Source organism: Triturus cristatus, chromosome 1_1 (genome assembly GCF_964204655.1).
Source record: "Triturus cristatus chromosome 1_1, aTriCri1.1, whole genome shotgun sequence".
NCBI classification, from domain to species: domain Eukaryota; kingdom Metazoa; phylum Chordata; class Amphibia; order Caudata; family Salamandridae; genus Triturus; species Triturus cristatus.
Genome location: NC_140579.1, coordinates 35,788,971 through 35,816,683, shown reverse-complemented (window position 1 = coordinate 35,816,683; position 27,713 = coordinate 35,788,971). Strand labels below are relative to the sequence as shown.

The 27,713-nt window shown below is 45.0% G+C and overlaps 1 protein-coding gene across 1 annotated transcript in view; it reads left to right on the top strand.

Annotated features, from left to right (window-relative positions):
• Positions 1–27,713, top strand: part of LOC146869271 (E3 ubiquitin-protein ligase TRIM39-like) — a 185,129-nt gene that overhangs the window by 136,551 nt on the left and 20,865 nt on the right. The window contains exon 7 of the mRNA XM_085646508.1: positions 2,868–2,894. Coding sequence (XP_085502634.1) covers positions 2,868–2,894 — 27 coding nt within the window. The remainder of the gene's footprint in view (positions 1–2,867; positions 2,895–27,713) is intronic.

The window sequence follows — 27,713 nt, the reverse complement described above, 5'->3', positions numbered from 1 at the left end:
AAAAAGATCGGGGTTTGTGGATTTTCTAATGCCGTTGTCATACATCTACTCAAACCATCTATTGGTTTGAGTGGGAATAGTAAAATGTGTCAGGATACAAATTTCATGAGGTGTAATCTGAATAAACAGTGTACGTGTGTAGAATAGCACACCCTTGAGTGGATACCTTGCACACCTTCCAGCTCTGTGTTCTTGCGCGGCTAGAAAGGTGTTGGAAACACAGAGACTTGTGCAAACTGTACCCTGATCATTACACCCATAAGTTTTGAAAGGTCATCAGTTCTTATAGCAAGTGCCTTCCATACAGGGACTCCATGCAGACCCTCCAGATATCATTTTGTTTGAAAAGTTTATCCGATGCTTCTTTCTTAACCCTTTGTTTATCAAGCCATCTTAAGTTAAGTTCAGTTGGGGTTATCCTTGTTATACTGTTGCTTTATTACAGCCTTTTACCATTTACTGCTAGTATTTTTAGTAGGTGATATTTTTGGAGCTAATATTTCTGATGTAGGAGTAGTCTTGAATGATGAGAAAATTGGAAAGTATTCCACAGAGTGAGACAAACCTGCTACTAGTACTTCAGGTGCATTGTTTTTAATTATTGGCTATTAGGTCTATGGTCTAGCAAGACAGACTTGCTTTAGATATTTTGTTGGCTGAGAAAAGTAAATGTTGAAAGTGAAGTAATGTTGAACTTATATCCCAGATGAGAGGAAACCGATAGAAGGATTTATAAAAAACATTTCAGATGTGAACCCTGAATTAGAAGATTTAGAAACAGAAAGGGCCTTATTGCGATCCAAAACCGTTGCGGCCTCGGGACCGCCTAGCCTTCAGTCGGCGGTCCAGACACCGCTATTACAATGCGACCGCACATGGTGTGGTTGCATACTCCCTTTTCTCTATGGGAGTTTGTGCTGCAGCTGTAAACCGTCCCTAGAGCAAGCTACCATAGAGAAATGGGAGTTTCTGTTAATCCCTGCACCCTGTGGCAGGCACCATAAAGTGCCTGCCACAGGGTTCAAGGATTAACAGGGAGGGCACAATAGATGCCCCCTCTGCCCCCAACCGGAGGCCACAGGGAGAAGGGGGCCCTGCTAGCGGCCCTTAAAGTTGCTTTCCGACAGGCTTTCCATGTCAGAATGCCCGACATGGAAAGCCTGTTGGAAACCGACATCATAATCCCGACGGCAGAAACGCCATATGGACTACGGTGGGGCCTCCGACTGGCCGCCGGGCTCCTTGAGCCCATCGGACATTCAGTCGGAATGACTGACCTGTTTCACTTTCGACCGAAGTGAAACCTACGATATGACTCAAAAATCTTTCCGAGTCACATCGTAATGAGGCCCAAAGTGTTCCAGGGACCCTGGGAGGAGGGGTCTTGGCCATAATTAGTTGGAAGCATTGGTAGTGGATTTTTAGGTGCAGTTGTAAGGCCTATTTAAGTGTTGACATTGGCTTAGCTTGCTTATTTGTTGTGTAAAACGAATTCAGATGCCTGAGAACAAGAACAGGAAGGGCAGATAGAAGAAACAAAGGAAGGAAGAAGTAGAAATGGAGGAGAGATTAAGGAGGAGATGAAGGAGTTGCAAAACTCTAGACACAAGGTTCTGAACTCAGCTGAGCTGAAGTTTTATTTGTGTATTTTGTGATAGCTGTTATCCATCAAACAGGAAATTGGAAGAGCTAAATTTTATCTTTGCGCAATTAATGCATTTAGTGGGAAATGTCTGCACATTAATTATCTAAATAGTAGTAGGTGACTGCACTTAGCAACTATGAGCGGCACCTGAGCTATGCTACTTAAGTTAGTTATATTTTTAATTTCCATTTTAAAATGTCACATGCCTAGTATGGCTGGAGGCGTGTTACTTCATATTGCTTGTTTTGCATGATCATGTTTTTCTCGACTGCAGATGCAGTCTCAAACTGCCTTTGCTAGCTAGTGAATAGCTTATTGTTATGTATTAGACAACTGATAGTGAGATTCTCACTGAAAGAAGAAGACTTAGTGCCAAGATGGGAGAGCGACTCGTGGGAAGAGCTGGTTGTACCCAACAGATTGTCCATCCCAAGGACATTGGAGTGTGTAGGCCTTTGTGCTGTCCTGAGACAATTCACCTACTCCCAGGATAAGATGAAATCTTAATGTTCTAAAGTGTGGGAATGGGCACAAATGCTGTTAAAGTATTGAAATTGTTAAGTCCTCCTTTGACTAGTGGGGAGATGCTGAAGGAGATGTTTGCTGACTTCGAGCTGAGAAGTCCTTTCTTGTCTCTGTTGATCTCCTCTGCTCGAGTGTAAAGGATTGGAGTCTGAGCATTCACATTCTCTCATCAGAGGGCTTCATTTGGTTTCTGAACCTGACACCTTACTTTATTCACCTAACTGTACCTCCTTTCCTGACCTTTACCTGTTTAGAACAGGGAATTTCCTTTATGGAACACACTTTTTGCATATTTTGTATTCTTGACTTCGTAATTGTCAATGTTCTTTTTTCCTGGATGCCGAAACATCAGCATTTGAGCAATTTAACTTTGTAACAATAATGCTTAAATGCTGAATGCTTAAAGGTTAATTTGACTACATTTGGTTAATAAATCCTTTGAATTTATCAAAACTTTCCAGGCTGTTTCCTGTGAAGCCCAATTGGTTTTCTCTGTCTATGGAAATGCAATTGAAACCTTAATTGAAACCTTATTGATTATAGAACATGAACATGTCTTCTTATCTTATTTTGATGCAGGGAATATCTGCCGACTCTATATAGTTTTGTTTTTAAAACCCTCATATTTAATCTTTTGTAATCTGTTCATTTTATTGTATAAGGCCTATTGACATGTTTTTTTCTGTATTTCTCCTAGATTGGGAAACGCCCAGGCGCTTTGCAGGTAACTACAAACAATCGTTTCTAAATCATCCATTATATAGGGACTCAGCTGCTGTCTCATTTGCATAGTGACTGTAAGAGACACAGCTGCTTCATTGTCCCCTATGTGAGGTACAGTATGCTCCCTCACAAAGGCTATGCTTGGCCATTTCCTCACTGTCCTTGCAAACTCTCCTTATCAGGGATATGAATTCTCATTTATTAGGGGCATGACAAACACTGTTATGTGGGCACAACATACGGTATGGTGCTTTGATGAATCCAAAACACAGTTCGCTACCATCATCTCCCTCACACCACAGACCAAGAGCAAGGATGAAAGACTGGATATTTTCCTCAATAAATCCCTACCTTTGTCCCAACATCCAATCAGTGGCATATCTTGGCCAGTAAAATTGGGGGTGGTGGTGTAAGCTTCATATTTTGAAACAATCACACTGGCATATAATGATAACATATATTTATTATAAGACATGGAGGGTGCATGAGATGGACTTAAGGGGCAGCCGAAAGGGAGAGGAATGCAGATTGGTAGTGGTACTAAGTGAGAAAAAAAGGGTATTTTGTAAAATAATCAACATTTCTGAAGACTTTCAAAACAGAGTGGGAGAGTGTGTGCATTTCTATCTGTGTGTATGTAAAATGTCTTGAGGAAATCCAACAGATGCCTCACCATACACAACTAAAAGCACCTGTACAGAACTATTTGATAGAAAATACATTCATAACACCCCACCCAAAACTACGTCCCTTCAGCCAATAATGTTACGATTCCATCGTTCTGCCTCTTGAAGACACTGTACATGGACCAACTGCAGCCTGGAAGTCACCACTAAAACTCATACAAAGTCCCTGTATAACGTCTTTCGGCTTCCGAATTCAATTTTAGGCACATTGGAAAACCCATAGTTGCTTCCTTGGATGTCAGGTTCTATAATGCACTACCAAGTATTGAATAAGAACTGGCATCTACTGTGCATTACTTTCTTTTTTTTTATTAACCATCTACTGTGCATTACTTTCTTTTTTTTATTAAAATTTCTTTATTAGTTTATATATGCAGAATACAGATAGAAAATAACCAGGAGTAATTATATACATCTGAAATCTCATGATGACATACAGTACATAATGGTAAATCAAGGAACCAGAACAGTTATCAGTACCGGCGGTGGCTGTTACCATTCCTGCAGCCTGTGTAACTGCTACCGTGGGTTGAGATCTGACATCCTCCGTGGGATAGACCTAAAAGGGACCATGTGAACTGACTGAGATCTTTATTCAGAAAAGTTCCAAACCACTGCAAAACGATCAAATTCACACCAGTCTCATGTAATCTCTTGACATGTAATCTCTTTATTTGCTGGCTATGAGAGACCGTGTCAAAAGCTGCAGACAGATCAAAAAGGATCCCCGGATCAACCTCCGATCTGATACTGTCTAAGTGGACTCAGTATTATATCTGCCTTAAAAGCTTGTTTGTGTCGAGTCCAGTAGGTTATTATTTTCCAAGAAATGTATTAGCTGCGCATTAACTAGCCTTTCAAATACCTTCAACATATATGGTAAAAAAGAGATTGGACGATAGTTAGATAGGGTGGAAACATCCATCCCTGCTTTCTTCACCAAAGGTTGAGTCAGGGCCTGCTTCCAACTAGCAGGATATTCTGCATTGTTCAAGTATAGATTACAAATCTGGGTAAGCAAAAGAGTTAGTATAGAAGCCAAACGAGAAAAGATGATATTGGGACATGGATCAAAGAGCGATCCAGATTTCACCTCTTCTGTGACCTATTCAGCTTGTTCTGAATTAAGTCGCAAAGTTGCCTAAATTGGCCACAGCTCTTTCATGAGTTCCAAATTGCTCATATGAGATCTTATCTAAAGGAGTTGGAACTCAAAAGTCCAATAAATCTTCTCCATTGTATCATAAAAAATTGAGCCACCCCTTCACATCGCTCAGCCAAGGAGTTGATTGTCTGATTTTGACTTATAGGGTTGGCTAATTCCCTTACAATTTTAAATAGTTCTTTCAGGGAACCACTATTTTCCTCCAGTCTTTTTACAAAGTAATATTTTTTATGCTTTCTGAGCAGCTTATGACAGATCTATAAGCCAATCAATCTTCAGAGTGCTTTGAGCATGGCCATAGGTACTCTAGTGCTTTGCATTTCCTCTTTTCCAACCTAAGCTCGTTAGAATACCAGTTCAGTTGTAAAATGGAGGCATACATATTTTTTTAAATAAAAAGAACTCATTGGCTGATTCAAATCATTTTACAGTAAAAACTAGGCTGTATGTGTACATTTTTACTTCTATTTTTTTTAATGATTTTTTTCTGCCGTACGCGTACGGTAAGCTTACCGTACGCGCACCCAGCGATTTAAAAAAAAAAAAATTTAATTGTATTTTTCATACTTTTGTGACCTTCTTGGACCCCCTGACAAACGCTAGGGGGTCTGCAACTCTCTTCGTTGCCCCCTTTTCACGTTCTCCACCTTTGTTTATCAGTGTAAGACACACAAAATGGAGGCCGACACTTCCTGATTTCGACCGATTCGAATGTTTACAGTCATGTAACCACCAATCAGAATTAAGCTCGCGCACGGCACCGTGCGCGTACGGTAAGCTTACCGTACGCGCTCGGAGCGCGCTTATAGATATATATATATATTTAAATGCTATTTTCTCAGCAAATACTGAACACATTTACACCAGACCTACAAAAGGCACATCCCTGACCTGAGGACTACCTCTCTGCCAAATTTCAAGTAATTCTGTTCAGCCGTTCGGGCTGTAGCTTGGACTAAAGGTCCTATGGAAAAATGCATGGAGAAAACACGTTTTGGGACCCCCCCCTTTTTCTCGGCCCCCGCTTGATGAATCCCCCCAAGACTTTCAGGATAGGAGCGGAGCGGAACGCCCCACCTATTTTGAAAGTTTCGCCAGGATTCGTCAATCAGCGCCAAAGTTATTCAAAATAGAATGTTGCGGATTTCCTATGGAATCACAGTCCTAACTATAACTACCTACTGGCGACCGCCAGTAGGTAATATATATATATATATATATATATCCAAAGACCGCTGGTGCAACAGGAAAACGAAATGCAACGGAATCCAAATTCACAGGCGGACACGGACCTTTGTTAAAGTGCTGAGTTTATTCGGTTAGGCTGTCGTCATAACGTTTCGGCTCGGCAGAGCCTTGATCACATGACAACGTGAGTTTAAAATAAGATCCAATAAATAGCAGCCACCATGGGTTCAAAGTGCAAAACCATAGACACATGACTTCCGGTATAGAAGACATAGAAAAAACACTGAATGTGTTATGACAATAAATAGCAATGTAAACAACATGTCTAAAAAATACAAATATATATATACTGATGCCGGGACAATCCCAATTCATGTGCAAAATTCGCTGATTTATAGAAAAGTAAAACAATAAATAAATAAATAAGTAAGTTAATAAAAACAAACCCTCTATTTACAATATAAATCATTTATACATCAATTCATGGCTTAAATGCCTAGAAATGTAATAGAATAGTCCATGGGCCATAATTAATTAAAAGGCCAACATAGTTCAATGTAGCTATTGCAACGAAATATACTAAATGTATGTGTATATTAATAATGGCATAAATGCCTGTTGCACCTAACTGTCAATCATAAAGATCATCATATTCACATACAAAACAGCAAAAAGTATTAAAAAGGCATGATCCTGGCTTCAAATAATTAAAGACATGTACATCACTTCTGAGGTTCCATGTGTCTGATATAGAACTTATGGTGTATATCTATGCTAAACTTGGATCAAAAAATATGTGCCAAATATGTGCAAAGAATAATGAATGAACAAGGAAAAAAGGGGGGAATAGAAACCAAACTGTCCTGCTGCGTCAAGCAACGAGACAAATCAGGACATCAAAGGTCTACAGATCATGAAACTACATCATTATTGCCCTTGGAGTGAATAAAGGAGAAAAAAGGAGAAAAAACCGGTATAGAGGATGTGATATAACATCAGAAATGGATAATCATAGAAAATGGGATATGGACTCACATGAGGTAGGCAAAAAAAGGGGGGATACAAAGTGACCAACTGCAAATGAATCCCGGGGGGCAACTTTACCAACCTTCCACATAAAATGGGGAAGTCCATAATGACTGAAATTACAGTTAAGGGTTGGTATTAGCCTGCAGCTATGGTAACCTTTATACTAGTGTGTTTCTAGATCATGGTACCCAATCTCATATCATGGTAAACATGTGTACAAATCCTCCGTTAAATTCAAACCTTTCGGATGTTTAGTATCAAGACGTAGGATGTATTGTGTTTCCAGTTTGCGGAGTCTTGTCTCTCTATTACCACCTCTTCTACTGGCTAAGACAGCATCAATGACGAAGTAACTGAGTAATCGATTGTCACTTTGGTGGTACTCCCTGAGGTGTCTGGCCACTGGGTATGTGTTGTCATGGTTAGCTATGGCCCTGAGATGCTGGAGGATTCGCTTATGCACAGCTAGTTTCGTGCTGCCTACATAGCGCAGTGAGCATGGACAAGATAACACATATACCGCAAATTCTGTTTTGCAGGTGAGTAACTTGCTAATCTGATGTTGAGTGTTGCTGAAACCATCCCGGTATGATTTCATGTTTACCCCTTGGAGGCATGATTTACAAGTTTTACACTTGTAAAATCCTGTGTTAGATGCTAGCCAGGTAGTTTTCTCAATAGCTTCAGGATTTGTGTCAACAAGTATATCCCTCATAGAGGGGGCTCTACTGAATGTAAGAGAGGGACGCAATGGCAAAACGGCACCTATGACCGGGTCATTTAGTACAATGGGCCAGTTACGATTAATGATTTTACATAGGTCCCTATGTTGTCTGCTGTAACCAGTGATAATTCTAAAAGTATTGTTTGCCTCATTGGGAGTAACAGCTACATTAGCAACAGTAGTGGTTTGACTATGGGTGTAGGGTCTTAAAAGGTCCTCCCTTGAGTGTTGCATAGATTTAACTATCGCACTCTCTATGACTTTTCTAGAGTATCCTCTTACTAAAAATCTAGCACTGCTTGAAAGCTGCGCAGCAGTTAAATCAAAGTTGTTGCTACACACCCTTCTAATGCGTAACATTTCGCCATAGGGGATGCTTGCTATTAGGTGGGCTGGGTGTGAGCTTCTGGCATGAAGGAGCGTGTTGCCAGCTGTTCTCTTGCGGTACAGTCTCGTTTCCAATCTTTCATTGTGGACATATACCTCAGTATCCAAGAATGTTACTGATGTCTGGCTCATGTTTGCAGTGAAGGCTAGATTGTGATCATTGATGTTGATGTTTTCTAAAAAGCCTAATGCTTGATTCTCATCACCTCGCCAGACAATGAATAGATCATCAATAAACCTGTACCATGCTACCACATGCTCATCCAACTCTTTCTTGAAATTTACCCTGAGGACCAGTTCTTCCCAAGCCCCCATGAAGAGACAAGCATAACTCGGTGAAAAACTGGCCCCCATCGCAACTCCCTGAAGTTGGCGATACATCAAGTTGTTGAACATAAAAATATATATATATATATATACACTTAGGACCTAGTTACTATAGGAAAATGGCAACATTTTATTCCCAATAACTTTGGCGCCGATTGACGAATCTTCGTGAAATTTTACAAACTAATTCTTTGTTGAGATCATCTCCTATGTTGAAAGTTTGGGGGTGATTCGTGAAGGGGGACTCAAATTCAGGCTACAGGTCGAACGGGTGAACGGAATTACCCCAAATATGGAAGGGAGAAGGGTCTTGGTCTAGAAAGCACACTTTTGTTTATTTGGTTTAAATCCGTTCAGGAGTTTGAGAAATATCGAAATTTACAGATATTGATATTTGGGAATTCTGCCATCTGATTGGCTGAGGCATCACGAGCACGAGCTTGCTGGTGATTGGCTGCGAGCGGTGCGATCGGTTGCAACTAGGAAGTGTTGGCCACCATTTTGTGATTCCGTTGAAGCGAGTAAGGGGAAAAAAGGTGAGAAAAAAGTGGGAAAGAGGAGGGTAGGAGCGCTGTAAGGTTTGTAGGGTGGGTAGGGTGTGCTATAGAGGGAGTGTGAAGCGAATTATTTATCCCTACCTGTGTGAAAGTGCTGTTTTGCCCACTGTGAGATGGTGCTGAGGTGAGGTGGCGGTACAGTCTGGGATGAAACCATGCGTCTAAACTGTGAGCTGAGTTCTGTAAAGTGATGCGCTCTGGGTGCTGTAGCATAGTGGGGGGTGTGGCATATCTGTGCAGGTGGGGTTAGTATGCGTTTAGAGTATAGCGGGAGTGGGAAACAAAGTACTTAGCGGTATCGGTATGAAGACTCGGGGATGAAACTGTGAGTGTAAGTCGTGAGTTTATTGCTGTGAAGTGATGTGCTGTGGGCGCTGTAGGATGCTGGCCGCTGTAGCATACCTGTGTAAGTAATGTTAGTGTGCGTTTATTCTATACAGGGAGTGTGAAACAAACTACTCATTCCTATTGGTCTGAAGAGTGGAATGTAGTGTTTTAGAAAGCAGGAATAAAGGAATAATCGTGAAGAATATAATGCAGAATGTTGCAATGCCAGAGAAGGAAAATGGTAAAATGAGTTGTGTCTAAGAAAGTGGTTGTGTGTAATAAAGGGATGGAGTTTGAAAATTATAAAGAAAGTGTCTTTATTTCAGTGCCATAATTGGACCCACTGGTGCAAGAGCTAGGGTATTCAGCTGATGCAAAGTTGAACCACTTCTGCTGCTGTATTCAAACGTAAGCTCCGGCATCGGTGAATTGTATATTATATGTTACAGTTGCATGTGAAATAAATAGCTATTGCACTTGAATGACTCTACATTCTATATAGAAAATAAAGGTAGGATACGATTACCACATGTATCGTTTAAGAAAAGAAATAAATAAAAAAGAAATTGCAAAATGTAGTCATCAAACTTTTTATGTACCTTGGCAGTGCTTTTTTATAACAGAAAATTAACAATAGTAGAATAGTTAGCAATCTGTTGTACAGTAGATTCAATGTGGTGCGTGTCAGAATTGGTACTAGTTATACCCACATTGGAACTTTGAGGATGAATACAAACATTTTGCTTCGGAGAAGCACATTCGATGGTACCTTTGTAGTCAAACCATACATTATTGTCTTTAGCTGTTTCAAAAAAACATTGTGTAGAAACTAAGGCATCGAGCTTAGACAAACTCCAATTGCTTCTGCTGTAGTCAAATCGAAGCTCCTGCATCAGTGAATTGCACATTATATGTTACAGTTCTATGTGACCTACAGAATAGCTATTAGACATGAATAAATACATTGTATAATGAAAATAAAGGTAGTTTATGATTACCACACTGTGCCAACCAGTTCCTAAACAAAGTCGTCTTTTTACATTTTTATCGTGAGGTTCTGAGCAGAGGCTGACTTTGAGTAAAATTGTGTGAAAGGGCTTTGTGAATAACAGGCAGTCAGAGAGGTGTGTGCACATAAAATAGATGTGGTTTCTAAATGGGTGTCTGGTTTAGGTTCATTTTGGAAGTAAATAGCGTATTTGCATAGGCCATACATCACCGATTCCTGGTTAGACTGGAGATGTAAGGGGGAATAATGAGGATAGAGTTCACATGTCTGAGTATACTTAGAAAGTTATTATATCAAAGTAGTAGGATTGAAGTGTATTATAAAAAATGTAAAGGAAAATGTTAAAAAAGATGGATAAAAATCCATTCAAGAATACAAGCCTTGGAGATTCCAGTCCAGAAGTGCTTCAGCTGCTTGAGATGCGTAATGTTCCGAGAGGTTATTGTTGCCATTGTGTGACAAAAGCGAAGCAATCCAATTCATATCCTCGAAAGGACAGTAATGTTCCTCGAATGTTGGAGCGGTAATTTGAATGGGCAGGCAATCTGCGATGTTGTGAAAGGTCACACGTTGCAGGAGATCTCTCGCGGCTGCGCAGAAATCCCATTGCGCTGCGATTCCTTTTTGCATTGCATTCGCCATTGCTCTGCTGCCAGAACAATCACGTTCATGGTTTTCAAGATACTCCATTACCTGCTGGATATCTGGAGCGATTGTTGAGATGTTGGCAAGGCATACATCCATTCGCCAGTCGATCAAACGATGGTTGTACGCATATTGCATAAGTGTAGGTCAATTTTATGTTGTAGCTAGCTCCGATAATAGATAGAGGCAGGCAGCCGAAAAGATTTTCCGTTTTTTTTACAGTATTGATGTAGCTTGTCGTAGAGGCGTAGTCTGTCGGACATAGTTATTACCATAGAGAGTGTAGCCATTTCTAGAAGTAGAATTGGTAGTAGGATGGCCGCAAAGAGGGTGAGCATTATGGGCACTGTTCCTGTTATTCCAGAGATGATCGAAAAAATGTCTGAATGTAGTCTGGTATTAAAAGAAGAACAGTTTGAAAGCGTGTTAGAAGGCTGTAGGAGACCGTGTTAAAAAAGTGTGCCAGACCTTGAGTGTGACATGTGTTGAAAATTGTTTAACAATTCACAAAGTGTAATGGGAGGCTCGTATTTAAAAGGGAGTGTATTTTACTTGAAGTTCTGGGTTTCTGTAGTCGATAAATTTCTTTTGCAGAAGTGAGGGACACTTCTGTTGTGAACAAAAGCACTTTCAGTTTGGTTTGTTTAATGAAATCTCTTTTCAAAGTAGGGATTAAAGGCCTAGTTGAAGTTCGGGAGTTAGTTTGTGTGGGTGGGAATAGACATTGCCACAGGAAGTTACTCGGTTTGAAACAGTAAGGACGTACAGTATGCCAGCTCACATTCCGTAGGAGTGCATGTTATTGAGAAGCAGATAACTGATGTTAGAAAGCTGTGTGAATGTTGGTCTGATTGTGGGAGTTGGCGTCCTTCTATGAAAGGACGCAAGATTGGGGGCTGTAAGCTTAGAAGCGCCGTGTAGTTATTATTATTATTAAAAAATTTTATAGAGCGCGTAGTCACCCGGAGGTATCCCAGCGCTAAGAACCCTACCTCTACAGGTCAGAGGGCCGGGAAAGGAGGGGGGTAAGGGAGGGGAGGGGGGGGGGGGGGTAGGAGATCGGGGTTCCGGAAGAGCAAGTTGCTTTTAGGGAAAAAGGTGGGTTTTCAACCGCTTCCTGAAGCGTAGATAATGTGGTTCAATTCTCAGGTCGCGGGGGAGTGCATTCCAGAGGCGGGCGGTGTGGACTGAGAAACGTCTTCCGCCTGAACGTGCCTTCTTAAATCTGGGAGTGATGATGAGATTCTCCTTGTCAGAACGGAGGGATCTAGAGGATTTATTAGGTTTGATAAATTTTCTGAGAATAGGGGGGCCTTGATTTTGTAGCAGTTTGTGGGCTAGGCACAGGGCCTTAAATTTGACCCGCTTCCTAATTGGGAGCCAGTGAAGGAGTTTTAGTGCTAGTTTGGCCGAGGCTCTGGCAGGAGTATTAGTGAGAATCCTTGCGGCGACATTCTGAATTCTCTGAAGCTTGTTCATTGTTGCTTCAGGGGCGCCCAAGTAGATCACATTGCTATAATCAAGCCTAGAGAGAATCAGGCCTTGAATTAGCAATTTTTGCGAGTTGGGGGGCAAGAGGGGCAGGATCTTCCTCAGTGATTTCAAGAGCCCGAAGCACGTCCCGGCTACTTTTTTTGCTTGCGTGGTGAACGAAAGGTCTGTATCGAGCCACACGCCTAAGCTTTTTACTTCTTGTTTAGGGTCAGGTGGGGGACCCAGACATCCTGGCCAGATGTTCGGGGAGAGAGTGGGTCCTTTCTGGCCAAGGAGTAGAACGTCAGTCTTTGCTCCGTTCAGTTTTAAGGCTGAACTGTTCATCCAGCGTTGAACCTGCGTAAGGCAGTTAGATAAATCTGCTGGTTGTTGGCTGGGATGGGATAATGACACAACTAATTGTGTGTCGTCAGCATAGCTGACGTAGCTCACTCCGAACGGGGTGATAACCTCCTCCAATGGGGCCATGTAGATATTGAATAATGTGGGGCTCAGGGAGGAGCCCTGAGGCACGCCACATTGGAGGGGAGTTTCGGAGGAGCAGGTGTTGTTTTCCCAGACCTGGAAGGTGCGCTGGGCCAGAAAGGATGACAGCCAGGATAGGGCGGAGCCTTCCACACCGACTCTCTTGAGCCGCTTAATGAGAAGTTGGTGGTTGACGGTATCGAAGGCCGCACTCAGGTCGAGGAGGATCACTGCCACTGATCCTCCTTCGTCTAAGAGTGCTCTGGCCTCCTCTACCGCTGCCAGGAGGGCGATGTCCGTGCCCTGCCCCGGACGAAAACCTGTCTGTGAGCTTTTTAGTCTGTTGTTGTCCTCCAGGAACTGTGAAAGTTTCTTGTTGGCCAGTTTTTCAGCAACCTTGCTGATCCCTGGGAGAAGAGAGATTGGCCTAAAATTGGCCAGGTTTTCGGGATCAAGGGAGGGTTTCTTCAGTGGTGCTTTAACTACTGCCGCCTTCCAGCTCGGGGGCACGACTCCCTGTTGGAATGAGGCGTTGATCAGGTGGGTAAGGGGGGGAACAATGATGGAAGCTACTTCCTTAAGGGTCCGAAGCGGGGCGGGGTCCCTGGGAGATCCGCTTTTAATGGAGTTTAGAGTATTTCCCACTTCTTCGATAGTTACTTGACCCCAAGAGGGGAGGCAGATGGATGTCCGAGTGTTCGGGGGGTCGTTTTCCTCGCACGAACTAACAGGGGGGATTGAATCAAGGATTTTTAGTATCTTTTCCTGAAAGAAGTTGGCCAACTGATGGCATTTTTCCTGATCGGCCTTAGGATCCGGGGGGTTTCTCGGTCCAGGATCTGGGGTCTTCAGAAGTTCTTTTAGAATGACGAAGGATTCTTTACTCGAGCATACTGCTTTTTCTATTCTCTCCTGGAAGAATGCGCTTTTGACCTTACGAATGGATATTTTGTAAGTTGAAAGGGAGGTAGAGTAAGCGTCTTTGTTAGCTTTGGACTTATCTTTCCTCCAGGAGCGTTCCGTTCTCTTACATTCCTGGCGTAGAGCTTTGAGCTCTGGGGTATACCACGGAGCAGAGGACACTCTTTTGGTATGCTTAAGAGTGTCTGTTTTAGGTATTAGTTTGTCTAGCAAAGATGTGATCCAGGAATTAAACTGTATATCGGCCGTACCAGGCTCGATGGAGAGCTCAGGGATGGTGTTTGAGAGAGTGGTGGCCCATTCCGTGGGTACAAGTTTGTGCCACCGTCTATCGGTGACCTGGATTTTCGTAGTTTGAGGGGTTATAATGGGGGCATCCCAAGGGATGGGGACTAGGAAATGATCAGTCCATGGCAAAGTCAGGGGTGGACTGGTGGTGATGTTAGCGACATTGGTGAGGACGGGATCTAGTAGGTGTCCCTTATCATGGGTAGGCTCATTGTTGACCAGTCGGATATTAAATGATGACAGGTCCTGAAGAAGATCTGAGGCTATCCGATCAGTGGGGTCCATAAAGTGCAGATTCAGATCACCTACGATAAGGAAGTTAGGAGCAGAGGAGGCTAATTGTGAAACCGATTCGGTAACGGCATTAAGGAATTTCCCAGGAGCACCTGGAGGGCGATAGATCAGTAGTCCCGACAGGGTGTGGGCCGGGGAGGACATTCGTGGATAGTAATGAATGACTGCCATTGTGGTCACAGTTTACACCTGTGAGAAAAACTTCTGTTTCCTCTTTAAAACAGCGATATGTAAATGGGAGAAACCACTGCTTGTGAATAAATGCGCTACTTCATATAATCACATACAACATGACAAACAACATGTACACCTAGCAGACACAACAACACTACGTACTGTGGGAACCATGGCTAGCCATGTACACAAACCAAACATGGCATGGCACCTCTGCCACACAATGCAGAATGCGGGGAGAGATGGGAGCAAAGTATGTGCGAAGATGGCAAGTAATTCTCGATTATAAAAGTATACAATGCAAAGTCTTGAGGAGATGTGCCGGACAGACTTGAGTATGCAGAGCACAGACATGTACATGTCAACATACACTGATGGTCTATTGAGTGAAGTGGACAGTGGACGCAACAATGATAGTACAGTCTGTAGGGAAGATTACGGAATGGTAGCGCGTACGTGCCTCCTCTCGCCCCCCCTCCCCAATGTTTAGGGAAGTGGGCTGGCTCGCCGTACACAAGGTTAGCGTAGGGGTATGAATAAAAGGCACGTTTCTTTGGGCTCTTCCGGATTGGCGAACGTGTCTGCCAGGTCTGCGCAGGTTACACCACCACAAGGCTGACGCTGTGAGCGAAGGTGTGTGCGTGAATGATGCTCTCAGCCTGCTGGTACTCAGAAACCGTCATGGCCGCTGTGACACATATATGCCCCACAGTTCACCTTTCGACACCGCTGAATGTGAAAGAGGGCCAACCACATGCTGGCGAAAGGTCCTGGGCCGAGGTCTGCGAGCTCGGAAGGCTCCTGAGATTAACGCTGGCTACCGCGACACAGGCACACCTAGCGCAGCCTGAGGCTCAGGAGCGTGGAGTGCTCTGTATAATAGTAACACAATAGTCCGACAGGTACCGACAGTGGAACGGTGTTTTGATACCATAGTGGATGATGTTAGAACTGTATCTGAGAGTGGAGATGAAGGTACTCCCTTCGACCAGCTGCAACAAACTCCTGGGTCCCAACAGTGGAACGGTGTCTTGATCCCGTAATTGCCGATGTCCGATATTACCTGCTGCTGAGTTTTCAGAGAACTCCCTCGGTTGAGGTGCATCACACTCTGTGCTTCCGTAGCTAACTGCTGTACAGGATTATTGGGCTTTGTTGACTGCAGTCGGTGGAGTACACAGCGGTACAGCAGGTCCGAACAATGAAACGGGGTCTTAATTCTATGATTGAGGATGTCAGAATTTAAAGTCTGTGATGATTTTGGTGTACCCCCTCCGATCAGGTGCAATCAACTCTGGGTCCCAACAGTGGAACGGTGTCTTGATCCCAGAATGGACGATGTCCGATATTACCTGCTACTGAGTTTTCAGGGAACTCCCTCCGTTGAGGTGTATCAGACTCTGTGCTTCCGTAGCTAACTGCTGCACATGATTATAGGGGTTGGCTGACTGCAGTCGGTGGAGTACACCGCGGTACAGCAGGTCCGAACAGTGGAACGGTGTCTTGATATCACAATGGACGATGTTAGAACTGCATCTGAGAGAGGAGAAGAAGGTACCCCCTCTGATGAGGTGCAACCAACTCTAGGTCCGAACATTGGAACGGTGTCTGATCCCACAATGGACGATGTTAGAACTGCATCTGCGAGTGGAGATGGAGGTACTCCCTTTGACCAGCTGCAACCAACTCTGGAACCCAACAATGGAACGGTGTCTTGATGCCATAATGGATTATGTTAGAACTGCATCTGAGAGTGGAGATGAAGGTACTCCCTTTGACCAGGTGGAACCAACTCTAGGTTGCAACAGTGGAACGTTGTCTTGATTCCACAATGGAAGATGTCCGATATTACATTCTGCTTAATTTTTACAGACTGTAACGCCCTGAACGTCTCAGGATCGTTTAACAGACACGACAATGAGGACGCAACCACTAGTGAAGGGTTAGTTGTTTTAATGAAGGCGAATATAATACAAAGAATAAACAAGTTATAGTCACTGGAATCCTCCAGGCTAAGTACGTTACCAGCCCACAGCACGGATGGTCCTAACCGTCCTCTGCATATACGCCGGTCCCGGCGTATGCCAACAGAGGGCAGAAATGAAATGGCCGACAATGCCAATCGGTAGGCTGTGAGGGGCACGAAGAGTGTTGGGGAGAATCGAGGAGTCAGGGAAACACCCAGCCGGGGTCTCTACCTGAAGGGAGCAGCCGCTCAACCTCTTCCTCAGACTGCACCGGGACGCGGAGTCACCTCCTGGTGATGCGTCACCGATACCCCAATCACAAGCAAGAAGACTGAACCGAGAGCAGCCGCTCGATCGATCCTGTGGACTTCCGAGTCTGTAACGCGGCAAACACCTCCTGGTGTGCGTTACAGCTGGCAGTCCCTGTGTCTCTGGTCGGGCTGGGAGTTACGACTCCAACCAGCAAAAGCGCCACTGCGCTTGGACTCAGCCGAGTCAAAAAGCGAAGCTCAATGGTTGACCGGTAGAGCTTCCGGGTCCTTCACAGGTGACGATGGGGCAAGACACGGCCCAGGGAGTAACGACTCGACCTACCTCCGTTCTTGCCTTACTGGAGCACCACTCCGGAACACTGCTCTTCACGAAGCAGGTACGTCGGTGTGAACACAATATCCGACAGCGTTGTACCTCCCGGTTCCTCCCTTTATAGGGCGTGTTTTCCTTGAGTTATGTAACAGCTCTCCTGTTTACATAAGGGCGTGTTTCCTTGAGTTATGTAACAGCTCTCCTGTTTACATAAGGGCGTGTGTCCCTTGAGTTATGTAACAGCTCTCCTGTTTACATAAGGGCGTGTTTCCCTTGAGTTATGTAACAGCTCTCCTGTTTACATAAGGGCGTGTTTTCCTTGAGTTATGTAACAGCTCTCCTGTTTACATAAGGGCGTGTTTCCCTTGTATGACAGGAATTCTTGACAGTACATCCTCCCTCTCAGCGGCTCCCCACGGGTCCAGCGCTGGCAGGAAAACGCCGATGGAACAAGGAGACCAAGCGCGGAGCATGAACCCCTTCAGCCGGTTCCCATGAATGCTCCTCCGGGCCATAGCCTTTCCACGCAACCAGGTACCACAGCTTCCCCCTGCGCCATTTGGACGCCCGTATGCCCGACACTTCATACTCCACCTCCGACTCCACGCATACCGGCCGAGGTGTCCCAGACGGCTTGGAGGGTGCTGGTTTGAGCAATGATACATGAAAGACAGGGTGTATCCGCAATGACTGGGGCAAGCACACCTTCACGTTCACGGGACCCATACACTTGGTAATTCGATAGGGGCCCATGTACTTGGGATGGAACACACTGTTCTTTCGAAACCTCATGTTTCTTGTGGATATCCAGACGTAGTCTCCAGTGCGGTACAGTGGCCCGGGCCTTCTCTTCCTATCTGCCGCAGCCTTGTATCTTCTCTTGGCCTCTATTAGGACAGCCCTTGAGCGCATCAATGTGTCTTTTATGTGTGCCACCCTGTCCGCTGTGGCGGGAATCCTGTCCGCTCTGAACGGATGTAGAAATGGCAAGAACCTGGGATGTTGGCCATAGTTGCTATAGAACGGAGATGACTGTGTGGAGCTGTGAGTGGCGTTGTTATAGGCTATCTCTGCAACCCATAGCAAGTCGACCCATTCTTCCCTGCCCTGGTCCACAAAACATCGCAGATACTGTTTGAGCGTTTGGTTCAGGCGCTCGGTTTGGCCGTCCGTTTGAGGGTGGTAGCTGGTGGACAGGGCGGTCTTAACATGCAGCGCAGTGCACCAAGTCTTCCAGAATTGCGCAGTAAACTGCGACCCCCGGTCCGACACGATCACCCCAGGTAATCCATGCAGTCGTACCACATTCTTTAGGAGTAGTGACGCCAATTCCCCGGCCGTAGGGACTCTCTTGCAGGGGATGAAGTGCCCCATTTTCGTCAAGTAATCCACCACCACCAGTATTGCCGTCATCCCCTGGTCTACCGGTAGGCCCACCACGAAGTCCAGTGATATGCTATCCCATGGTCTATCCGGGGTTGGAAGTGGATGTAAGAGCCCTTGGGTTCGGCCATGGTCGGCCTTCATGGTAGCACACGTAGGACACTCCTGTCCCCACCTCCTGACATCCACTCTCATGGTTGGCCACCAGAAATGCCGTCCCATGCTAGCCACCGTTTTTTCAAAGCCCAAATGACCTGCGCATGGAGAGTCATGGCACCAGATGAATGCTTGTTTCCTTAGCCTAGGCGTGGGTATCAATAGGCACCTGCCCTTCAGGGGTATCCCGTCCTTCAGCTGCCATTCTCTGTGACTGAGGAGCCACCTCCGCCATGCGAATGACCTGATCCCTCTCTTTATTCCCCTCAGGAAAGTATCCGGTTGGATAACCCCCAATACCATCCTCGGGGAAATGATGGAACGCTCGGTCGCAGGCAATGGTTCCTTAACTGCAGATTGACGGGACAGGGCGTCCGCCTTTCGGTTTTACGTCCCCGGCCGATATGTGATGCGGAAGTTGAACCCCGCAAAGAAGATCATCCACCACAGCTGCCTGGGAGAAAGGTGTCTAGTGGCAGTCATGAACTGTAGGTTCCGATGGTCCGTGTACACCGATACCACATGTCTTGCCCCCATCAACCAATGCCTCCATTCGGTGAAGGCGTCCTTGATTGCGAGAAGCTCCTTCTCCGCAATATGGTAGTTGCGTTCGGCGTCGTTGAGTTTGCGGGACATGTACGCAACGGGATGAAGCACCCCTGTGTCGTGGTTGCGTTGGGACAAGATAGCCCCCAGCGCCACATCCGACGCGTCCGCTTCCACCACGTAGGGGAGATCCGGATCGGGGTGAGCCAACACCGGCGCCTTACCAAAGGCGCTTTTCAGGGCCTCAAAGGCTTTGTTCGCTTCAGGGGACCAGACAAACTCCTTGGACTTCCTCAGTAGCTGTGTGATTGGGGCCACCACTCCTGAAAATCCATCTATGAACCGCCTGTAAAAGTTGGCGAAGCCAATGAAACTTTGGACGTCCTTCACGCTTTGGGGCACCGGCCATTCTTTCACCGCCTTGATCTTTCGTTCTGCCATCTCCTGTCCCTCTGGACTCAGCATCACTCCGAGGAATTCCACGGATGTGACGTGGAAGTCACACTTGCTGAGTTTACAAAACAGCATGTTTTCCCTCAGCTTTTGGAGCACAGCTTTGACGTGGTGTACGTGCTCCTCCACACTGGACGAATAGATGAGGATGTCGTCGATATATACGACCACGTAGATATCCAACTCCTCTCTGAATACCTCATTCAAAAAGTACTGAAAGGCTGCCGGGGCGTTGCACAGACCGAACGGCATGACGAGGTACTCAAAAAGGCCGAACCTGGTCTTAAAGGCGGTCTTCCACTCGTCTCCGTCCCTCATGCGCACCAGATGGTATGCCCCTTTCAAATCCAACTTGGTGTAGATACGAGCTTTCTTGACCTGTTCCAGAAGTACACTGATGAGAGGCAAGGGGTACCGATTTTTTATGGTTATCGCATTCAATGCCCTAAAGTCCACACAGGCTCTCAGCTCCCCATTAGCCTTCGGGATGAAGAAGAGTGGCGAGGCGGCCGGAGACTTGGACGGGCGGATGAATCCTAGCTTGAGGAGTTTATCCAGGTACCCCCGGAGATGCACGTTTTCAGGCTCCGTCAGGGCATACAGCCTGCCGCTGGGAACGCTGGCCCCTGGCACCAGGTCGATCTGGCAGTCAAACTGTCTATGTGGTGGTAGCACTTCCGCCTTCACCTCATCAAATACATCCTCAAAACTGTGATAAGCCTGGGGGAGAGCCACATCTTTTTCTGCCGCTGTAGCCACCGTCTGACTCCCGCTCTCATCTGCGTCAAGGGATTCCGTTCTTATTCCACAATGCAGGATGCAATACGGTGACGTCATTTCGATGCGATGTGTTGGCCAATCCACAAAGGGGTTGTGTTTCTGTAGCCACGGCAATCCCAATATGACGCCATATTGGGGCGCTCGGATGATGTTAAAATCGATTTGTTCCAAATGGTTCCACCCATATCTCATCGGAAGGACCCCCGTGTGCTGCCCGATGGGCCCCGTCACCAATCGCCTTCCGTCTACAGCATAGACGTCTTCGGGTACAGCTTTGGGAAGAAGCACTAGCCCTAGCCTGCATGCCTCGTTGTGGTCCATAAACATGCCAGTGGCCCCTGAATCCACCATGGCCACAACGGGTATCCACTGGTCATGCACTCCCACGTGCACCGTGATAAACAGGTGTCGTTGTCCCTTAGTGACCGAGTTGGAAAGTGAAGGGATGGATGAGTGACTCCGAGATGCCCCTTCTCTGGTCTTGGAGTCCTCTAGTTTTCCGCCGGTATGTCCACCACGGCTGTTACCGACCGGTTGGCCCGATAACGTGACTTCTTCGGTTTGGCAGGGCATTCACGTACATAGTGGCCTTTTTTGCCACAATATAGGCACAATCCTTGTTTACGGCGTGACTCTTTCTCCGTGGCTGTGAGGCTCGCTCGTATTGCGCCGATGTCCATGGGTTCTCCCTTGGATGCGGTGGAAGTTTCAGGACTTCCCACCGTCACATAGGATGGAAGGGATTTTCCTTTTCTCCCATGATCCCCCTTTCTTTCACTTAGCCTATGTTCCAGCCGTAATACCAGGTTGATAAGGCCCTCACATGTCTTGGGTTGAGGGTCAATATGAGCCACGGCGTCCTTGAGCTCATCGCACAGCCCTTGATGGAAGAGCGCCGTCTGTTTAGCAACAGGCCACTTGGTTTCCGCAACCAGCCTTCGGAACGCGTTGAGATACTGCACCAGGTCGTTGGATCCCTGTCTCAACTCAAGCATTTCACGGTCCGCCGTGTACGAGTCAGCCCTTCTGTCGAATACCTTCAGGAATTCCTCGCGAAAAGCACCCCAATCACATAAGAGGGGGTCGTCCCTGCTCACCAGAGGTACGGCCCATTGTGCCGCGTTTCCAGCCAAATAGGATATAAGGAAAGCCACACGAGCCTGACTCGTGGGGAACGCCTTTGGTTTGCACGATAAATGTAGCGCCACTTGTGTGAGGAATACCTGCACTGTGTTAGGATCCCCACTGTACCTCTCTGGTGTCGCCAAGGGGATGGCTTCCGGCATTTCCACTACTACCGCAGGGGTCTGATTCGTGAGGGAGGTGCTGGGCGTGAGCGGGTCCAATTGGATAGCATCCAGTCTGGCTTTTACATCGGCTGTTTCTTGCCTAGAGGCAGCCACTTCAACTTGCATGGCCGCTAAAGCAGCCAGCACATCATCAAGTGTTGCCATGTCTGTTATCGACCGGGAGACAGTTAGTGTTATTAAGGTCGGATATTTTGTAACGCCCTGAACGTCTCAGGATCGTTTAACAGACACGACAATGAGGACGCAACCACTAGTGAAGGGTTAGTTGTTTTAATGAAGGCGAATATAATACAAAGAATAAACAAGTTATAGTCACTGGAATCCTCCAGGCTAAGTACGTTACCAGCCCACAGCACGGATGGTCCTAACCGTCCTCTGCATATACGCCGGTCCCGGCGTATGCCAACAGAGGGCAGAAATGAAATGGCCGACAATGCCAATCGGTAGGCTGTGAGGGGCACGAAGAGTGTTGGGGAGAATCGAGGAGTCAGGGAAACACCCAGCCGGGGTCTCTACCTGAAGGGAGCAGCCGCTCAACCTCTTCCTCAGACTGCACCGGGACGCGGAGTCACCTCCTGGTGATGCGTCACCGATACCCCAATCACAAGCAAGAAGACTGAACCGAGAGCAGCCGCTCGATCGATCCTGTGGACTTCCGAGTCTGTAACGCGGCAAACACCTCCTGGTGTGCGTTACAGCTGGCAGTCCCTGTGTCTCTGGTCGGGCTGGGAGTTACGACTCCAACCAGCAAAAGCGCCACTGCGCTTGGACTCAGCCGAGTCAAAAAGCGAAGCTCAATGGTTGACCGGTAGAGCTTCCGGGTCCTTCACAGGTGACGATGGGGCAAGACACGGCCCAGGGAGTAACGACTCGACCTACCTCCGTTCTTGCCTTACTGGAGCACCACTCCGGAACACTGCTCTTCACGAAGCAGGTACGTCGGTGTGAACACAATATCCGACAGCGTTGTACCTCCCGGTTCCTCCCTTTATAGGGCGTGTTTTCCTTGAGTTATGTAACAGCTCTCCTGTTTACATAAGGGCGTGTTTCCTTGAGTTATGTAACAGCTCTCCTGTTTACATAAGGGCGTGTTTCCCTTGAGTTATGTAACAGCTCTCCTGTTTACATAAGGGCGTGTTTCCCTTGAGTTATGTAACAGCTCTCCTGTTTACATAAGGGCGTGTTTTCCTTGAGTTATGTAACAGCTCTCCTGTTTACATAAGGGCGTGTTTCCCTTGTATGACAGGAATTCTTGACACAGACCTCCTTCAGTTGAGGTGGAATAGACTCTGTGCTTCTGTAGTTAACTGCTGCACATGATTATTAGGCATGGTTTATTGTAGTTGCTAGAGTAGACAGTGGTACAGTATGTTCGAACAGTGAAGCGAGGTCTTAATTCTATGATTGAGGATGTCAAAAGTTAAAGTGTGTGATGATTTTTGTGTATAGCTTCTGATGAGGCGCAACCAACTCTAGGTACCAACAGTGGAATGGTGTCTTGATCACACAATGGATGATGTCCGATATTACCTGTTGCTGGTTTTTCACACAACTCTGTCTGTTGAGGTGCATCAGATTCTGTGCTTCTGTAGTTAAGTGCTGCACATGATTATTGGGCTTAGTTGACTAGTATTGCTGAAATACACCGCGGTAGAGCAGGTCCAAACAGTGAAATGGGGTGTTAATTATATGATTGAGGATGTTAGAAGTTACAGTTTGTGATGATTTCTGTGAACCCCCTCTGATGAGGTGCAAGCAACTCTAGGTCCCAACAGTGGAATGGTGTGTTGATCACACAATGGATGATGTTAGAACTGTATCTGAGAGTGGAGATGGAGGTATTCCCTTCTACAAGCTGCAACCAGCTCTAGGTTCCAAAAGTAGAACGGTGTGCTCACTCCACAATGGACGATATTAGAACTGCATTTGAGAGTGGAGATGAAGGTACTCTCTTCGATCAGGCTCATCCAACTTTAGGTCCCAATTGTGGAACGGTGTCTTGATCCCACAATGGATGATGTCCGATATTACCTTCTACTTGTTTTTTTCAGAAGTTCGTGTGTTGAGGTGCATCACAGTCTGTGATTCCATAGCTAACTGCTGCACATGATTATTGGGCTTGGTTGACAGTAGTCGGTGGAGTATACTATGGTACAGCAGGTGCAAACAGTGAAATCGGGTCTTGATTCTATGATTGAGGATGTCATAAGTTAAAGTCTGTGATGATTTTTGTGTACCCCCTCTGATCAGGTGCAACCAACTCCGTGCTTCCGAATCCAACGGTATGTGGCTGTGAGTTGTGAATGACCACTGGATTTGGTGTAAACTGTAGTTCGCAGGGTTCACAATTTAGATTGGTGGTGATTGTTTAATTACAGAATCCAGTAGTTAAGTAATTAGAATGTCTATTGAAACATATACAATATTGTTTTAGTATACTTGCTTCAAGTTTTTTTTATATAAGTTATAGGTTTAGTGAAATTACCAAATTTATCTTGAAAGTCCAAAGGAAGAGTGAATAGTGTAGACTGTGGAGAGATGAAATCCCAATTCGAATTGTTTTGATTTATTAATTGTAGAGTTGTGTAATTTATGTTGTTTTATTTTGTAAAGAGGTAGTGAGAAAAAGTATTGATGGTTGTGTGTGAGCACTGCTTTTAATTAACAATGCAGACAGTAGTGTTCACAATTCAGATCGAGTTGCTATTGTAGATGATGCAGTCCTGTAAGAGAAGAGAAGAGATTGCTGTAGTGTGCTCTGTCTACACCACTCATACGCATCATTGCAGGCTCCGTACACGTTTTCTTTGCTTCGTGTATTGCAAACTGTAGAGCTCAAGTCAATGCTACGTGACTGTGGGCCCTTGCTGAACGCTCTCTCTGGCCTATACTGCAGACTTCAGTGTTCCCATTTGACATTGAGTCGGTATTGTAGATGATGCAGTCCTGTAGGATAAGACATTGCTCCAGTGCGCTCTGTCTGCACTACTCATACGCATCATTGCAGGCTCTGCACATTTTTTGGGGGGTTTGTGTATTGCAAACCGTAGAGCTCAAGTCAATGCCACGTGGCTGTGGGCCCTTGCTGACCGCTCTCTCTGGCCTATACTGCAGACTTCAGTGTCCACATTTGACATTGAGTCGGTATTATAGATGATGCAGTCCTGTAGGATAAGACATTGCTCCAATGCTCTCTGTCTGCTCCAATGATATGCATAATCGCAGGCTCTGCACACGTGTTTTTTTCTTTGCGTATTGCAAACTGTAGAGCTCAAGTGAATGTCGTGTGGCTGTGGGCCCTTGTGACCGCTCACTCTGGCCTACACTGCATACAGCAGTGTTCACAATTGAGATTGAGTCGCTATTGTAGATTAGGTAATTCTGTAGGAAAAGACATTGCTCCAGTGTGCTCTGTCTGCAGCACTTATACGCATCATTGTAGGCTCTGTACACATTTTTTTTTGCTTTGTGTATTGCAAACTGTAGAGGTCAAGTCAATTCCACGTGGCTGTGGGCCCTTGGTGAACGCTCTCTCTGGCCTATACTGCAGACTTCTGTGTCCACATTTGACATTGAGTCGGTATTGTAGATGATGCAGTCCTGTAGGAAAAGATATTGCTCCAATGCGCTCTGTCTGCACCACTCATATGCATCATTGCAGGCCCTGCACACGTTTTTTTTTAGTTTGTGTATTGCAAACTGTAGAGCTCAAGTGAATGCCATGTGGCTGTGGGCCCTTGTGACCGCTCACTCTGGCCTACACTGCATACAGCAGTGTTCACAATTGAGATTGAGTCGCTATTGTAGATGAGGTAGTCCTGTAGGAAAAGACATTGCTCCAGTGTGTACTGTCTGCACCATGCATATGTATCTTTGCAGGCTTTGCAGACTCTTTTGTTGCTTCCCTGATGACAAACTGGGTAGGTGAAGTCACTTTACGTATCTGTGGGTCCTTTGTGACCGCTCTCTATGGCCTACACTGCAGACAGCAGTGTTCATAATTCAGATTGAGTCGGTATTGCAGATGATGCAGTGTTGATGGCAACACATATTGCTTCTTGTACGGCCTGTCTACAGCACGCATTATCGGTGGCTGTGCAAATGCTTAATGCTTTTGATGGGTACGGAACTGTAGTTTTCTCCCAAAAAAAAAGATATAAATATTTTGTGGGGAAGATATAAAAGATTACATAATTTGTAAAGTTTAAAAAAGGATGATAGAGTTGCAAAATATTAAAAAACAATTTGAAAAAATATAGGTTTTTAAATATTAAAATATGAAATTAACATTTAAAAATACTTCGAAATTCACTGGAAAAACCATAGGTTTTACAGACGTTATAGTTAGGAATTAGCATTTAATAAACCTTAGAAATTCACTGAAAAAAAACATAGGTTTCAGGGACGTTATAGTTAGTTGGACATTTGATTCATATAAAACCAGAGAAATTAGTCTGTTATAGTTAGTTGAGCCAACTATAACTTGCGCGCCTGCAATGCACTGCTGATGACGTCAGATATTACATCACTCATGACATGGTCAGTGACATCACTCATCACATCACTGATTACATCACTGATGACATCATCCACGTGATAGTCTGACACACCTCTTCACACTGTAATATAATCTTTGATAGACGCACTCTAAAATACTGACTACTGTTTTGAAAAGCATAGACACACCAATACCAGATACTAGATATCCCTCCACTGATTCCTATCTATATATTGTGAGCCAGATATACACTGATACAGTCACTCACACATGGTGTCACTCATCATTACATCAGTATAATATCCACTCATACATGTATATATACATTTACACAGTGCTACTGATCCAGAGTGACTCACACATCTATTCAGTCATGCCAAAAATCAATCATACACCCATGCACCTACCTATGCAGATATATACACAACACCTGCCTTATTTATACACACATCACTTTCCTTATTTATATAGATACTATCACATACTTACTCTCTTATACAATCACTAATACATGTACACATTTGTATATGTAGACACTCTTGCAATCACTGCCTTTTACGTAGTCAATTATACACCCGAACACTCACATATGGTGTGTAAAAGCATATATAGTTACTCACATATATACAACTGAGACATCAATTCATTAATCAACACACCTGTTCACACAGTCAGCTATCTATACAGCCCTTCTGAGATGCACTTTTGAATCTATAGAACCAGTGAATCGGCCATTCAGACATGTATGCACAGAGTCAGACACCACCCACACACCCACATAGACAGCCAGACCCCATACAGATACTCATACAATCAATGAAAAACACATATACACACTGATGTAGCCACTCACCAAGCCATGCACCTGCTTACACACCAAGTGAGAGACTAAGAGAGACATTCACACAGTCTAGTCACTAATCCATGCATTCAGTAACATATATTCAATCAGTGACTTATAGAGTCAGTCATGCATCTACTAAATAATGTATTTAGGCACATTTACATCAACTTATTCTTGAATAGACCTTGGCATAGATATATATGAAAAATATTTAAACTTTACAGAAACACACATTCACTGGATGATGTCATCAGTGATGTCACCAGTGATGTCATTTGAGATGTCATCAGTTATGTCAGGAGTGATGTCACTGACCATGTCATGAGTGATGTAATATGTGACGACATCAGCAGCGCATTGCAGGCGCGCGAGGTATAGTTAGCCCAACTAATTATAACAGGCTAATTTCTCTGGTTTTATATGAGTCAAATGTCCAACTAACTATAACGTCCCTGAAACCTATGTTTTTTTCAGTGAATATATATAAATAAATATATCAATATATATATATATACACACATATATATATGTGTGTATTTATAAAAATTAACAAATAGCACTATAAAATATATTTAATCAATATTCAGAACAGTATTGGAGTCTACGAAAATGACATGT